Source organism: Chiloscyllium plagiosum, chromosome 31, assembly GCF_004010195.1.
Source record: "Chiloscyllium plagiosum isolate BGI_BamShark_2017 chromosome 31, ASM401019v2, whole genome shotgun sequence".
Lineage (NCBI taxonomy): Eukaryota > Metazoa > Chordata > Chondrichthyes > Orectolobiformes > Hemiscylliidae > Chiloscyllium > Chiloscyllium plagiosum.
The window spans coordinates 14,677,156-14,694,795 of record NC_057740.1 but is presented as its reverse complement, the minus strand read 5'-3'; the positions used below and the strand labels follow the sequence as shown (position 1 = coordinate 14,694,795).

Below are 17,640 nucleotides of genomic sequence, written 5' to 3'. Positions count from 1 at the left end.
GCGCTTTGTGCTGGGGGCGGTGTTGGACCGGTTTGGGATACAGTGGTGGATGGTGGGGGAGGGGGAGCTGTTGGGGCTGGGGTGTCACGCAATGTGTGCTGCTGCTAGTCTCCTGAACAGGGAGCAGACTTTAAAATTCCAAGCCCCAGAGGAAAGGCATTTAATCAATTTTCCGAATAATCAATTATCCGAGGGAAATAGTGCCCGCCCATCTCGTTAGGATAAATCGAGGTTCCACTGTATAGTACAGAAAGTGAGCATGTACACTGCGAACTCAAAAGCAGGCACAGGCAATGATCACTGACCCTTTCCACTCCAGTATTTCATGTTATCACTTTTTTGAATGATACTTTTTTTGTTTCCCTCAGCTTTGCCTTAAAGATATGGATCCTGAATTTCGACAAGGGTTCATGCAAACTCCTGTGTTTGTTTTGTCATTTTTCTTGGAATTCCGCTGTTCTCCTACCAAAGTTATAGTGGAAGGCAGAACCTTCGGAGCATCTCAGGGCTATGAAAATCCACCCAGGTAGAATTATATAGATAATCCTAACCCTCTTGTAGTTATCGTGCTCAGGAAGAGGTTATTCTTTCTATATGGCACCAGATTAGGGAGGCTGGTGCACTATTCAATCCTGCATGACTAGTTTGTAAACAGGACTTTATACGTAGCAATCAGTAGAAACCTTGGTTGCTTTGTTCTCTTTGTCACAAAAGTACCACTGCCAATACTTGCTCATAATAAGACAGGGCATTGGATTTTTTCAATGTGCCTACACAATGGTCATTAGAACTATCACTGTGAACGCTGTTTTGATTATTGCATCACATGATACCCAGCAGCAACTTGATACAGCTCCCCTGTAAGAACCTTACATATAACTACATTTTAAAGCTGATTACCTGATTGAGATTTATTTTTGCTGCCATCAAATCGTTGACCACCTCTGTGGGAAGTGATGCATTGTTCAGGAAAAACTCAGATAGGGTCTGATTCTTCTGCAGGTATTCTTTGATTGGTAAACCTAAAAAAGAATAAAAAAGTAAATCTTTGCATTGATTGCACTTGCACATCAAACTTCAAAATAATTTCTTCTGGATTACAAATTTTTACATTAAAAAGCTCAGGGAGAGAAAACCAAAAATAGCATTAAATTTAGTCATTTCTGATTAAAGATTGTAAAATCTGTCCGTTTTAAAGATTGCATTTCTGGGCTGATTTTGGAAACACCAACAAAACAAGGAGATGGATCTGAGAGATGATTCCTCTTTGATCTCCACTCTTTCTCATCTTTATTTTATCAAAACATCCACAGGGATTACTTCTCTGAATTTTACTCTCTTGCATTTAAGTCCCAATTGTTCAATCCTCCTTGCTTTTTCTCCTCCCACCATTGCCATTACTAAAAAAAAACTCCCACTCTACCTGATCCTTTCCCAGGACTTCACCTTTCACGATTGTTTCCTTGCACCTACAGACATCTACTTTTCAAATCCAAATTTGATGTTACACTTCCTGCTCCTCGGATGCTGCCTGACCTGCTGTGCTTTTCCAGCACCACTCTAATCTTGACTTTGATGTTACACAGTCAATACCTGTGTAGTCATTTCAGCTTCTGTCCTTGGAACACAGGAAAACACAAGTGAGGGACGATTTCAGGAAAAAACATCTATTTGAATTCATGAAAATTCTTTCAGTATATGAAATATCAGAGCTACCAAACCTACTTTCAAGCTCCACATTCCAACGCTAGAATTAATGTACAATTATACAGCAAGCTGTTTAAATGAATACGGGCTGAAGGAGGGCTTATGCCCGAAACGTCGATTCTCCTGTTCCTTGGATGCTGCCTAACCTGCTGCGCTTTTCCGGCAACACATTTTCAGCTCTAATCTCCAGCATCTGCAGACCTCACTTTCTCCCTAAATGAATACGTAGCCAATGTTTAATCTGGATGTGAGAAAAGCTAAATTTCAATGTGTTTTATTATAGGAAATCATAATCTGCTCCATATTCCATTTTCTTCCAGTCTTTTCGCAGAGTCAATAATGGCTAGATCTGATTTCCATTGCTGCAAAACTGCTCTGGAGGGCCTGAATGAGGAATTCCTGCACCAAAACATGGAACTTATTATATGTGCAATTGGTTGGGGTGGCGAGAAACAGAGGCAGGTTCTGTATATCTGTAGTTGACTGAAGCAGCTACCCATGTATTACAGCTGCCTTCAGCCACGCCTGATCTTTTATTAGCCAGAAGCGAAAAATGTGATGTTTGCAGATTAAACCTCATAGGACAGGACTAAATCTTGCAAAGTTTAATAGAAGGTAGGAGAGGTGACTTGTCCTTTTGGATGTGGTTCCAGAATACCTTGAGGAGACCAGGTGACCTACTGGCTTGTTAAACCTAGGGGCAAAAGTGCACAAACTAACCAAAATTGTCAAAATGAACCGCTTTATTTCATTTTGTCCATTGACTGAAGCCTGAATGCTATAATTATAAGATTGCTTTCACAAAAATCCATTATCACAGTGGAGTGCCCCTCAGGTCACAGTTTGATTGATAGCTCAGTGATTATAAACTTTGAAGTGGGACTATGATTTTTAATCCTTGATCTTCTGAAGGATTAGAGACAACTAATTGTAATAAATAGGTTTTTATAAGTTTTCTTTTACATGTAATAACTTTATTTTATCTCATTTCAGCATAGATCCTGCAGTCTCTCCATCATGAATACAACATGAATTGACAAGGTAGATGCAAGGGACAAATTTAGGAGCAAGGTTCACATTAAATTGGTATTAGGATTGTAAAGGGCATGGGCGGTGAATGGAATGAATGATGTGGCAGCCATGTGGCATGGGCTACTTGTCAAAGATTTTAATACAAGGAAGAGCTGGAAGATTTAGAGCAGGTGGAGAGTCATCAAGAGGGCTACTCACTGTTCACCTATCTTCACGTGCAATAGATGGTGAGCATAAAATCCAGCACAATTGGCGAACGACTGGATTACTTATGGACCAGTCTGAGTAAGGACCAGTAGATCTTTCTTGATGCTGTTCATTTCAAGTCAGAGAATGTTTTCATTATACAAAATGGGGCATTATGCTGCTGCTTAGCTCAGGATCAATCCAATTTAATCAACTTTTGTCTATAAAATTATAAGGCACATGGATAGGATGAATACCCAAAGTCTTTTTCTGAGGGTGGGGGAGTCCAAAAGGGGAGAGACGAAAGATTTAAAAAGTGACCCAAGCAACAGTTTTTCACAGGGGGTGGTACGTGTACAGAATGAGCTTCCAGAGGGAGTGCTGGAGGCAGCTACAATCACAGCATTTAAAAGACATTTTGATGAGCATACAAATAGGAAGAGGGATATAGGCCAAATGCTGGCAAATGGGACTCAGTCAGATTGGGATGTCTGGTCAGCGCAGATGAGTTAGATTGAAGGGTCTGTTTCCATGCTGTATGAGTTTATGACTCTATAACTTTTAGAAGTTATATATTTGGATTACCATTGACTACAGCATACAAGTCGACCTTTGAAAAATCCTTGATTTGCACAGCGAATATAGAATATGAACCACTGGTGCTGGTGGATGTGGTCAGTATTTTGAAATGTGATTAAAAAAAAACGTTAATCAAATTAAATCAATATACAATATTTTAATGAATAAATTGATTCTGGGAGGATAGTTGAAATCGCAATCATATCTGTACCGTGCTGATTAAACATGTCCTATAAATCGCATAAATCAAAAATGGACTAGGTACTAAAAATGATTAAGTATTTGAACTTATCCTCAGCCACTTTGACAAAGGCATCATCATAAGGATCACACTCTATACCCCAGATTTGGTATTTCAGTCTCAATCATTCTCCACAACTAAATCATCAAATTCACCATTCACTGAAATGATCTGAACATCTGGTTGCTGGTTCGATCATAATTTGTAGGTGTTCCATGTTTATTGTGGAGGTGACATAATCAGGCAAAAACATAAGTGCCCATTATGAATTACTAGAATCTGATAATTTTAGCATCATGGTCTTTTAGTAGCCCAAGTGGTCTTGGTCTACGATTGCAATGTAGACATTGCTGTGTAAAGTAGTGGCACCAACCAGCTGTTGTTCTGCAGTCTTTATCCCTGTTTGATGTAGTCCACTTGAGTGTATATGCACTGCACTTTTGGTGATGACACAACCATTCTGATGACTTTGAAGTGAATTTTGTATTTTGGTCTGTTTGCAACTGGACACACATCTGTCTATTAGTTACCACATGTTGTTTGATCGATGTGGGCATGTTTTAAATACCCTCTTGGCCACACAGTCATATCACCCATTTGATCCTATGTGCCAATTTACCAGTCAAATATAATGGTAAACGTGTATTTCTGAGCTGAGAAATTAAGGTAGACTTTTAACAGCACTGATCATGCACTTATTAGCTGAAGAAATAGGGGTGGAAGGTTTGTAGGCCACATAAAAGGATTAAATATGCATCTTGGTGCCTCAAAAATGAGCTGTTTATAAGCTAGGTCTATGGTAATTCAAATTTTAATTGTTCACTGTGACGCGATACATTGTAATCCAATTACTAACTTCTATCTCCAAGTCAGGAACTTCTATGAAAAGTTACCTGCCCTGGTTTGTTGTTTGCTTATACTTTAGCTTGACTGGAATGTGACAATAAGCGTATGATATCTACATTTCAAAACAATCCATGAGTGGATGTCTCATCATCTTGTTAATTATATCAGAAATGAGACCTTCACTGCTCAGTACTACTTGCAACTTTTCAAATAATGAAACAATCCATACTTGCATCCAATAGGACCTGGACAACATTCAGGCTTGAGCTGACAAGTAATAATCATGCTGAACAAGTACGAGCCAGTGGCCCACAAGAGAGAATCTAACCATCTCCCCTCAACAATAACATTACCATTGCTGAATGTCCCACTATCAGCATTATAGGGGTAAAAGTGAACTACCTGTATCATACTGTGGCTGCAAGTGCAGGTCCGAGGTTCGAAAGGCTACAGTGATCAATTACTCCCTGTCTCCCCGAGGCCTATTCCACTATGCACAAGGAAGAGTTCAACTACAACACTACTCATTAACCTGAACAATCCAGGACAAAGCAGAGTGTGATCAGCAGCCAATACATCACCTTAAATCATGCATTTCTTCTACCACCAGTGCAAAATGGCAGCAACATATACTATCCAAGAGATACCCTGAAGTAACTTGAAGGTTGCTCTGACAGCACCTTCCATATCTGCAAACTGAACCACCTAGGAACTGTGGTAACAGATAGATGTGAAGACAACCACTTGCAAGTGCATTCCCAGGCCACACATTGTCCTGACTTGGAACTGTAGCAGTATTTATCCATTGTCTTGGGGTCAAAATCCTGAAACTCCCTTCTGAAAGCACTGAGTGTACTGACAGTATATGGTGTTTAGTGGTTCAAAGAGGTGACGCACCATCTTTAGATTCAGTAAGTATGGCGACAATTATTGATTCAGCCAGCAACATGCACCTTTTAAAAATTAATTTTTAAAAAGGTGATGTATAAAGACACGGTCATTATGATATGGAAAACACACTGACCCAAAAATTGCTACAGCACAAAACTCGAAGTAAATGCCATGAATTGGATGCTAATCCTCACTCTTCATTGCATTTTTGTGGCACTTGACTGCACTAAATACCAATTGATAAATAGATCTTTTTCTTAGCGTCCAACATTCAGATCAGGACCATAAATTATATCATTGACATGATGCTCAGCAAAATAAGAAATAGCAATCCTAGTAACCCTAAAATGTTTGCACCAACTTTCATTTGTATTTTTGATGCAAATCCACAATTTCTAAACATTTGTGAGGAAGACGACAACAAGGTTGCCTACATGCAAGGAGCAGCATAAATGGACCAGAAACTCATGGCTATTTGTGACTCAAGGCATATCTCTTCAATTCCGCAAATTATTGTTTCATTTAAAAAAAGACACTAATGATAGCTTGTGCCCTGAATTCACCATTAATTTTCTAGCAATTTCGAAGTGATTGTATATTCTGCAGCTAAATTGAGAGGTAAAACTGCAATATTTAATGTTAACTATACATTGGGCGTGTTCATTCAAAGATGTGTTAGTCAGGCTGCAGACCAAAACACAGGAGAGCTTTATGGGAAGCTCAATTGAGCGTCTGCAGACATAACAGGCCCAGAAATTACTAGAACCACAGAGTTGTCTTTATTTTGTTGATAGCTACCTCTAGATGTTTTTTTTTGAAAAGTGACAGGAATTTATAATTCAGGGTTGCTGAATGTAATTAGGTAAAGGCACTTATTACACTTCAACTTGACCAACCTTTTCTTGCTATATTGAGTTATATCAGAAAATGTAACTCTGGCTCTCAAGCACATCCAATATCTCACTGTCTTTTGGTCACTGTCAAACTCTCAGTTCAAATATAGCCGGGAATAACCACAAGAAGAACTAGCAAGTCTTCAGGATGTTAAATGTGGTTTACATCTAATTGTTATTGACATACACTCCCCCAGTTCTGTCACAAACGTATGTGCACAACAAGCTCATACATTCAATGAAAACTTCTGTTTGTAACTGTGTACTGAAGGAGGGACATTGGTCAGGCCACCAGGAAAACTCTTGTTAGGCGTAGCACCGTGGAATTTTTCGGGTCTCCCAAACAGGAGAAAGAACATCTTTGGCTTCACGCCTCACTCAAAAGGTTGCATTTTTATTCATTGTAACTGAAACTTGAGAGAGCTGTATTTTGCTTAACTCCTGTCTTTTCATCTTAAAATAAAGGCAAAACCATGGCAGCAGAACCAAACTGAGGTGAACCCAAAAACGGCACAAGTATTTTAGTTCCAGGTAACAGCTGCTGAGACTGATTGACCCTAGTTCTTAAAAACTAGCAAGTCTGTTTATAGTTTGTGCCTATATTCACTGTTTGGGAAACCTAGCTGAGACGACAAACTCATTTCATGCCAACTTCTAATGCCGGTCAAGGAGGGGGAATTCGGATCCTCTTAGTCAGTGCAGAATACGCATATTTCACATGTAAAATGCTAGTTTTGAGTCCTCAAAGTATCACGTGCTCCAACATTTCTACCTGCATTGCAACTTGCCCTCTTTTCATTTACCCATCACTACATTGAATATGGAGCCAGTGAAAATTTCTGTTTGTAACTTATGTATTGAAGGAGGGGCAGAACAGCAGCTCAGCGGTTAGCACTGCTGCCTCACAGCACCAGGGACCCAGGCTCAATTCCTGCCTCAAGCGACTGTGTGGTCTTTGCACATTCTGCACGTGTCTGCATGGGTTTCCTCCAGTTTCCTCCCACAATCGAAATAATGTGCAGGTTAGGTGAATTGGCCATGCTAAACTGCCCACTGTGTTCAGGGATGTGTAGGTTATGTGCATTAATTGGGGTAAATATAGGATAATAGGGTAGGGGAATGGCTCTGGGTGGATTGCTCTTCAGAGGGTCAGTTTGGACATGTTGGGCCAAATGGTCTGTTTTCACAGAGAAGGGATTCTATGGATATTCTGCTGACAGGACAATTTTAAAAAGTCAATTTTCTCCTCTCCATCTCTAACTTCCTTTAGCCCTACAACCTTCAAAGATTTCTGTACTCCTCTAACTCTGGCCACTTGCACATCACCAATTTTAATGTCTCCAGCCTTGGTGTCTTCAGCTACCCAGGCTCAGAAATTCCCTCTCTACACCTCATTTTATTTTTACCTCCCTTTCTTACTCTTTAAGAATTCCCCCTAAAACCTACTTCCAAACAAACTTTTATTCACCTAGTCCAATATCTCTATGGGATGCAGCATCAATTTTTGACTGATTATGATCCTGTGAAGTACCTGAGATGTATTATAATAAAAGCATATGAAAAAATGCACTGCTTCCTTAGCCCAATAAACAACATTGTACACTTGTATCAGTTATCAAAAGTGAAAAGAAATTGCAAGAATTGAATGTAACTCTCTTTCTCATCAGCTGCAAGTCAATGTACTCCTTTGTACATTTATTGATGCAAGTTATAGCTTTTAATGTTAAAAGCATTACAAGTAACATCCTCCAAGTCGTACAGACTTGGCTGAAATTGTTCAGGTAAAGCAGATTACTCCAGTCTTAGCTGTTCAGCAAAAACTTAACATTCTTACTAGCTCATTCCTAAGAACAGCTAACTTGCAAGTTCAAACAGGATAGTTTTAAATATTTGTTAGCTAATGATGAAAATAGCATGCTCTTTGTATTGTACTAGTTGTACATTTATAACAGTGTCAAGGTGTGTGGACACTTGAACATTCAGCACCTTTAAAAGGCTGTACTCAGTGTAAAAACCACATCAGGAGGTGGGTGAGCAAATTCTCAGCTCTGCAGAATTCAGGGACTGAGATCTGGGGGAGTTAAATCCTTTGCATATCCGCTGATGGCATAACTGTCAGTGTTTAATTTGTAATTATGCCCTTCCATATTCTTTAACAGTAAGTGACTCAGCAGTTTCTCCAGCAGATCAAATATGCATTACAACAGCAGAAACATTATTTTCCAAAAAAAATGTAAACTACACAAGCCAATAAGATAATTTATTGTTTCAAGCTTCAAAGGGAAAATGTAAGCAACATAACACCATGTTATAAAATATACAGATTAATGTGAAACTTATTTCCATTGGCTAATAATTAATCACAGAGAAACAGGTTGCAACTTTATCCAAGTTACCAAATTCTAAGCTTGTTTGATACTAGCTTGGAAAACTGTTGCAATTCTGAAAGATTTTCAACTTTTGAGTTGGGTGGATGAAAGGATAATGTAAAGAAACCAGTTTACAAGTGGAGATACAGGAAGTCTGAAAGATGTTTAAACATCATCCTCTGTGGTGTTTACAGATGAACTGCCAACACAAAGTTGAAGCTTACTGTCAGAGGGACAGTAAGCTCTGCTACCCAGGGATTTCAAGTGCCTTGAAGGCCCACAAATAGGGGAGTTAATAGTGGAAGGTCACTCCTACAGCTCCAGTGGTTTGAGATCTCCCCCTTTGATATTTTGCTGTGGCCCATCTCTCCCTGTGCGGTTATGGAGGTTGCAGACTGAAGCCCACTGATTGGGCTGGCAATTCTTACATAAGGTATGGTCCTGAAAGGGTTAATGTTGGAGGCTGCGTTCAGCTTCACTCAGGCTTGAGTGAGGATCAAGCAGAATATCGAAGGATCTCACGGAGTGAAGATCAGGTCACCTTAGTCTTAGTAAGAAGTTTCTTACCACTGTAACTTGCAATTTACTATACACGATTGCTATCCATACATCTTTTTGAGATGAGCCTCTTCTCCTTAAAGTTTAGTTCATGGCAGCATCAAACCACAAGCTGCCAGTGATTGGAATCCCAGCAACAAATGCAGCAGCACAGTTCTTTAAGTAGATATTGAGCCACCTGTGAAATCCCTGAATCAGTTAGAGTGGACGAGAGGATCCATTTTTTCATCCAGCTGCCAAGATTCTGAAGCTGATGGGTAATTCAGCCCATCACTTCAGTTGATGCACAGTAATAAATATTTTCAAGTTAGAAATAGCTATCATTGTCTCAGAGAAAGTTAGGACAGGGTCTCAGACTTATCACTTCCCTACCCTTCGGTAGCTTAAAATAATTCATACTGACCAGTCATTCTGCCAGAGATCTACTTTTGATAACTTAACTGCTTAAAATCCACAGTGCTAAGCAATCTGATGTACAGGCTCCTATGGATTGTTCCAGGACCGGTGTAAAGGCAAAAATTGATTGTATTGTTAAAAGTGGCAGTAGTGCAGAGAATGCCAGAAATTAAAAGCCCAAAAACAGCTTGCATAGACCCACCGGCCAAAACAAACAGCTGCTTCATTAATGGGTTTAATGCCACCCAGGTGTCATTTAGTAAATAAAGGAAGTGTGGTTCAGTGGTAATCCAAGCTATTTGCCCAAGAACACCACAAATCCAATCTTCAAAATGTTATTAGTTCAGTTTGTTTCTGCATCGGAAAAAATTGGTGAGGTTTTACGAACTAGGCAGCTTGAGATAACAACTTAAACACAAATTGCTGGAGAAATTCAACAAGGCTGGTAGCATTTGCAGAAAGAAAACAGTTAATGTTTCAGGTCCAGTGACCCATCTCCAGACTCAAGGAACTCTGCAAATGCTGCCAGACCTGCTGAGTTTCTCCAGCCATTTTGCCGATTTCAAATCTTCCCTTCCAGTAGTGATACCCCTGACAACAGAATGACTCGGTGATGAATGGTAATACTTCAGGGAGATTAAAATGAAAGTGATGATGATCCCATTGAATATGCTTCTTTTGCTCATATCAGCATGCTGGTTACAATTGTAGTACATCCAATAGATAGGACCCATCACCAGTGTGCCAATGGGGAAGTGGATACAGACCAATGGCAGAGGCATTACTTAAACGAACTGCTCATTCCTGAAAGATGTTGAGTTCCTGGAGTATTATGACTACACCTATTCCTTTGAATACAGAATTTGCTCTAATTCTTGGCGATCAGGAGGCTATAATAGGGTCAGGCAGTGATCAAATTATCACACTTAGCTAAACAGAAACAAGAAAGTCAACTGGACTGTTGTGTGCATTTCACCATTTAATACAAATCATAGTTGATTGATCACTTCAACATTTTCCCCGACCCCTCACTATACCCAAAACCCTTTGTGCCATTGATAACCAAAGAATTTATCAATCTCTAAAACATATGCAAAAACTGAGCTTCCACAGCCCTCTGGGATAGAAACTTCCAAAGACTCTCAGCACTGGAGTAAAATAACTTCTTGTTTCAGTGCTAAATGGCAGCTTATTTATGAAATTGTGCCTGCTGATTCTAGGCACCCTAACAGTATTACCAGTTTCTCCCATTTAGATATTGTCTGGCTTTCAACTATATCACCTCACTCAGACTACATGGCCAGTTTGTCCAATCTCTTCAGAAAAACCAGCAATGCCACCACCCTAGGAACAAGTCTGATGAATTGGCATTGCATTTCCTCTATCACAAAAATATTCTTCCTGAAGCAAGACGACCAGAACTACAGAGTACTCCAGGTGCACTCTATCCTACCTTTTATAAGAATTGAAACAAAAACTTTATAGTTTCATTCTCAAATCCTCTGCAATAAAAGACCAAAGTTCCCTTAGTCTTCCTAACACTTGCTGCACCTCCATATTAGCCTTCAATGACTGATTGCACATCTATGCTTCCTAACCAGACATCTGTTCCTCCAACAAAGTGCATAATTTCACATTTAAGTAAAAAAAAACTAAATACAAATATCCACAACTGATGCTCAGTACACATTGCTGCTGTTACTCCAGACAAGATGCACTGCAGGAATTTATCAAAGATCCTCAGACAGCATTTTCCAAACCCGCAACCGATTCCATAGAAAAGGACAAGGTCAACAGATATATGGGAACATCACCACCTTCAAGTTCTCCAAGTCACTCACCATCCTGATTTGGAAATATATTGCTGGGTCAAAGCCTTGGAATTTCCCTCCCTAAGGGCATTGTGGGTCAATCTATAGTAAATGGATTGCAGCGATGCAAGACAGCTCACCATCACCTCAAGGGCAACCAGGGAAGGGCAATAAATGCTCACCTGCCAGCAATGACCACATTCCCATAAATGAATAAAGGAAGTTCCTGCTTTTATCAGCTTATGGCTGGATGTAGTGCAATTCCTGTTAAAGGAGCTCATGGCCTGGCTTTATTGTTGAAGTAGATATGAATGGTTCTTAATGATGAATCAATGAACAACCTGTCTCTTGACCTTATGACATAAAGGTGAACTGATGGTTGTCATTTTTTAAAAATAAAATGAAGGTAACTGATGAACCAGCTGAAAATGCTTGGGCTGAGGATACTTCCAAGAAATTCTTGCAATATTTGTGGAGCTCTCTTTAAGGTCATCCATGACTCATTAGAGCAGGAAAATCGACGTTTCGGGTATGAGCCCTTCTTCAGAATCAGGCTCATGCCCGAAATGTCGATTCTCCTGCTCCTTGGATGCTGCCTGACCTGCTGTGCTTTTCCAGCAACACATTTTCAGCTCTGATCTCCAGCATCTGCAGTCCTCACTTTCTCCATGACTCATTAGAAACAATTATACCCAACAGTCAGAAAGTTATGGAATTAATTGCCCCCTTAGAAAGGGAATCACAATCCAGGCGAACAATCTACTTCTGCTATAGCGAGGAAGTGCTGTACTACTAGATGTCATCTTACAGACGAGCTGTTAAATGTCAATCCAATCTGCATTGTCAAGTGAGTGTAAGATATCCATTGCCACTAGTTGAAGAGCAGTAAATGCAAAGTTCTCCAGATTTCTTGGCCACTGATCCACAAAACCAAATTTACCAAAATCATATGTTTGCCATGTAGGGTAAATTTAAGAAATTGGCTGCTATGGTTCCCCATGTCCAACCGTGACTACATTTAAAGTACTTAATTGACTGTGAAATATTTCAGGGACACCTCAATGTCATAAAATGCATGGTATAAATGCAGGCTCCTCCTTCCTGTATCTCCATGGTGGATCACAGATATAGGCATGGAATTCAGAGAATCTAATTCAGGATGCTCCAAAATTCTCAGGTCTTTAGATTAGATTTGCTATAGTATGGAAACAGGCCCTTCAGCCCAACAAGTCCACACCGACCCTCCGAAGAGTAACCCACCCAGACCCATTCCCCAACCCTACGTTTATCCCTGACTAATACACCTAACACTATGGGCAATTTAGCATGGCCAATTCACCTAACCTGCACATTTTTGGATTGTGGGAGGAAACTGGAGCACCCAGAGGAAAACATGTAGACACTGCGAGAATGTGCAAACTCCACAGTCGCCAGAGACCAGAATTGAATCCAGGTGCCTGGCGCTGTGAGGCAGCAGTGCTAACCACTGAGCCACCATGCCACCCTGAACCTGTCAATCCAAGCTCCGTAAAAACATCTGAACATCTTGACAATTACCCCCTATATCCCCCATAGCCCCAAAACCCTATAGTCTCAAAACAAAAAAAGAGATAAAAACAAAATCGTTATAATGTAGAGAAAGACCTGGACAAGGAACAGTGAAAACAAATCTATTAAGTATCAAGATTCAAAAATATCCATGCCAATTTAGGTCAGCAACTGTGACTTTATGCAATTATTACAGACCAATTTAAGACTTCGTTCACTCTGCATTGTAGCCAAATAAGTGATACAACAAAATACCTTACCCTGAGACTGCACTCCTTTTATGAAGTATTGAGTGTTTTGACAAAATACAACAGAACAACATGCAAGTATGTGTGTTGCAATGTAAACTGGGCAAAGATTCAAAGATGAGAACAAGTGGATTGGTATGTCTCAGCTCAGACATCAATGCTGCAAACTATCTTGGGAAGTCACATCACCGCTCCAGGAGAAGTTCAAAAATGAGGCAAAAAAGGTCAAGCAAGCAAAATCTAGGCTCTGCATTATTGATCTTCAATTCCAATCAAGTGTTCCAATCTGAATTTCAAGAAATGAAAATCATTTCATCCCATGGGAGACTGGTGAGCAAGGTTAGATCTCATGGAATACAGGGAGAACTAGTCTTTGGATACAGAACTGGCTCAAAGGTAGAAGACAGAATGGAGGAAGGTTGTTTTTCAGACTGGAGGCATGTGACCAGTGGAGTGTTACAAGGATTGGTGCTAGGTCCACTATTTTATTACAGCCATTACATACATTCAAAAGGAGTAGGTAGCTCAACAAAGTTGCAGCAGAGCAGCATGCTTTCAATGGTATGGCCATGCTTCAAGCGATTCCCAATTATGATGGATGGGAGATCTTGACACCCCAAAGTCACATATGGTGAGTGATGTCTTGAGCATGTCCCTTAAAAGGGACACCACATCCTGTTTTTTCAGAGATAAACAATATATCCCAAACAGAGCCATGGCTAGACATAGCCACATGTTGCACAATTATAAAAGTAGGTGAAACAATTGAGTCAGAAGGTGGAAACAAATCCTTCAGTCCAACTCAACCACGCTGACCAAATTCCCCAAACTAAACTAGTCCCACTTGCCTGCATTTGGCCCATATCCATTTAAACCTTTACTATTCATGTATGTGTCCAAATGTCTTTGGAATATTGTAACTGTATCTGCATTGACCACTTCCTCTCGCAGATCATTCCATATATGCCACATCCTGAATGTGAAAAAGATCACCTATGATCCCTTTTAAATCTTTCTCCCCTCAACTTCAAAATATGCCCCTGGTTTTGAATTCATCCCCATTAGGGAAAAGACCTTTGCTACTCACCTTATCTATGTATCTCATGATTTTATAGACCTCCATAACATTACCCTCCACCTTTACACTTCGGAGAAAACAAATCCTAGTTTATCCAACCTATCTGTATGTCTCAAACCCTCCACTCACAGCAACATCCTGGTAATTTTTCTGAACCCTCCAAATTTAATAAAGCAGGGCAGCCAGAACTGTACACAGTACTCCAAAAGTGGCCTCAAAGCCCTGTACAACCTCAACATGACATTCCAACTCCCATACTCTACAGTCTGAGGAATGAAGGCAAGCGTGCTAAACACCTTGACCACCTTACCTACCCGTGACGCAACCTTTGAAGAATTGTGCACTTGAACCCCTAGGTCTCTGTTCAATAACAGTACCTAGGGCTCTACCATTAATTGTACGAGTCCTGTCTTTGCTGGTTTTACAAAATGCCATACCTCACACTCATCTAAATTAAACTCCATCTGCCACTCCTCAGTCCATTGGCCCAATTAATCAAGATTTCTTTGTAATCGAAGATAACCTTCTTCACTGTCCACTATACCATCAAATTCTAGCATCATCCACAAAGTTACAAACCATATCTCCTAAACTGTATTTTAATAGTTTCTATAAGTGACAAAAGTGGACCTAGCACGGATCTTTGTGATCACTGGTCACAGGCCTCCACCGCCCTGTCTCTTACCATCAAGCTACTTGTATCCAATTGGCACGCTGTCCCTGAATCCCATTTAATCTAACTAATTATTAGTGTACCATGTGGAGCCTTGTTAAAGGCTTTACTAAAGTCCATGTAGACAAAATCTAACACTGCCCTCAATCCTTTTAGTTACATCCTCAAAAAACTCAATCAAGTTTGAGACATGATTTTGCACACAAAGCCATGCTGACTAACCCTAGTTAGTCCTTCCCTCTCCAAATGCACAAACCCTCTCTCAGAATCCTTCCAACAACTTACCCACAGATGTGAGACTTACTGATCTATGGTTCCCAGGCTGCTTCTTACAGTTTAAATAAAGGCACAACATTAGCCACATTCTTCCTTCAGCACATTACCCATGGCAGAAGAGGATACAAATATCTCTGCTAGGAACCTTGCTACTTCTTCTTGAGCTTCCCACAATGTCACGAATACACTTGATAGAGTCCCAGAGATTTATCACACATTTTAAGACCTCCAGCACCCCTTCTTCTGTAAGGTGAACTGCTTAAGGTATTAATATTTATTTCTGAGTTCCCTAGCCTCCATTTCTTTCTCCACAGTAAAAAGTGCATGCAAATTATTATCTCTCCCATCTCCTGTGATTTCCCACAGATGACCTTGTGGATCTTTAAGAAGCCCTGTTCTCTCCTTGTTTCTCTTTATGTGTAGAATCTTTGGATTCTTCTTAACCTTCTACCAAGGCGGTTTCATATCCCCTTTTTTACTCTCCTGATTTTCCACTTAGATGCCTACACCCCTTATACTCTGAAAGACATTAGTTGATCCTAAATATTTATATGACACCTTGTTCTTGACAAGACCCTCATATCTTCATTCATCATAGATCCCTGCTCTTACCAGCGTTACCCTTTACATTAACATACTGTCTCTGAACTCATGATTTCACTTCTGAAAGCTTCCCACTTGCCAGTCACCTCTGAATGGTCTACTGTAGTCAAGTGTCTAATACAATCAAAATTTGCCTTACTTCAATTAAGAACTTTAACATTTATACAAAACTTATCCTTCTCCATAACTTTAAACTAGAAAACTAACAGTTGAAAGGGCCTCTTTGCAAGTCTTGTGACTCCTTTGATCTGTTGATTTTCCACCTGTCTGGAAACAGATGTATTGTTTTTTGTTGCCCTGTTGTGGGTTGCTTTCACTTGGCATCGCCTCTCAATCATTGGAGTGTTCTTCCTCACTGGTGGCACAGTGGTGGACCATACATGGCAAAGGAATAGAAATTAGCTCAAAACAATATGGCACCACGATCTATTATGACCTTGCATGATCTGGGCTGGTTGTACATTTTAGAAGCTTGCATTGGTATTTGGATTTCTAACCCACTCTCTACCCAGTTCAGAGTTTTTGTTGTTCTTGATCTATTCATTTGCTGTGCATCTTTCAATTCACCCTCCATGTGAAGACAACCATCCTGGATTTCAGGATGGTTAGACAACTGGTTGCTAGGCAATGTCAGTCACATTGCCCTTCCAAACTAGGGAGAATAATTCTGTCAACATTGCAATATTTTCATGCAACAAAAGCCTTTTGATACTTGGCACTTAATATTTGATAGTACATACCATATATTCTGCTGGACTAGAACAGGGATAGTGGGATGACTGATATAGATCATTTGCCACTTAAATCTTTAAATGGTTTGCTGGTGAAATGTGGTCTGATACTATTCATTTCAATATATTGAATAAACTAAAAAAAGTGTTCACATCAACAAGAAGCATAATTGTTACCAAGTCAAACAATGGGAAATTTGGAGAGGTAATTGGTCACAAGGACATGACTAAGTCTGTTGGTACTTTTGTCCAAGGAGTGGACAGAACATCAATTAGAATTAGCTTTGTCAAATGTACTCAAATGGATACAGTGAAAGGTTTACAAGTTGCCACTTGTGGTGCCATCGTAGGTACCTGGGTACAGATTCTTACTCAAATTCTCAGCAAGGAAAAAGAAAAGAGGAGAAAGAGAGTTCAGAGTTATCATCCTTCCAACCCAGACAATGCTGGGCTTCACCAAGGCCATGAGTCCACACTGGCTTTTACCTCCTGTCATTGGGTGGCATTGGCAAAAAGTAATAAATTAAAATGTGAAGAGAGAATAAAAAAGAAAAAGAAATGACAGAGGAAATGAGTTCTGGCTGAGTCCTATCACACTTGCATCTTGAATACATCTTGTGGTGTAGATGCTACCTCTGCTGCTGGGGTTGACAAGTTTGGTATTTCATGCATTGAGAAGTCATTGACTCTTTTCCAAAAACAGAAGCTGTTGGAAAAGCTCGGTAGGTCTGGGAGTATCTGTGAAGAGAAATCAGTTAATATTTTGGGTCAGGTGACCCATTCGCAGAACAGGTTTGTGCTGCCAATTGATCTTCAATTAGTTTTCCAAATATTGTCCCATCCACCGCCTCCAACCTCATAGTCCCACAACCCCGCACCTCCCGCTTCTACCTCCTGCCCAAAATCCACAAACCCGACTGCCCCGGCCGACCCATTGTCTCCGCCTGCTCCTGCCCCACCGAACTCATCTCTGC

General features: G+C 40.1%; 1 protein-coding gene across 4 annotated transcripts in view; it reads right to left on the bottom strand.

Annotated features, from left to right (window-relative positions):
- The window catches only part of LOC122565247 (phospholipid-transporting ATPase ABCA1-like), a 173,752-nt gene that overhangs the window by 111,936 nt on the left and 44,176 nt on the right, over positions 1–17,640 (bottom strand). For all 4 annotated transcript variants that reach the window (XM_043721016.1, XM_043721017.1, XM_043721019.1 and 1 more), the window contains exon 6: positions 901–1,022. In XM_043721016.1, coding sequence (XP_043576951.1) covers positions 901–1,022 — 122 coding nt within the window. The remainder of the gene's footprint in view (positions 1–900; positions 1,023–17,640) is intronic.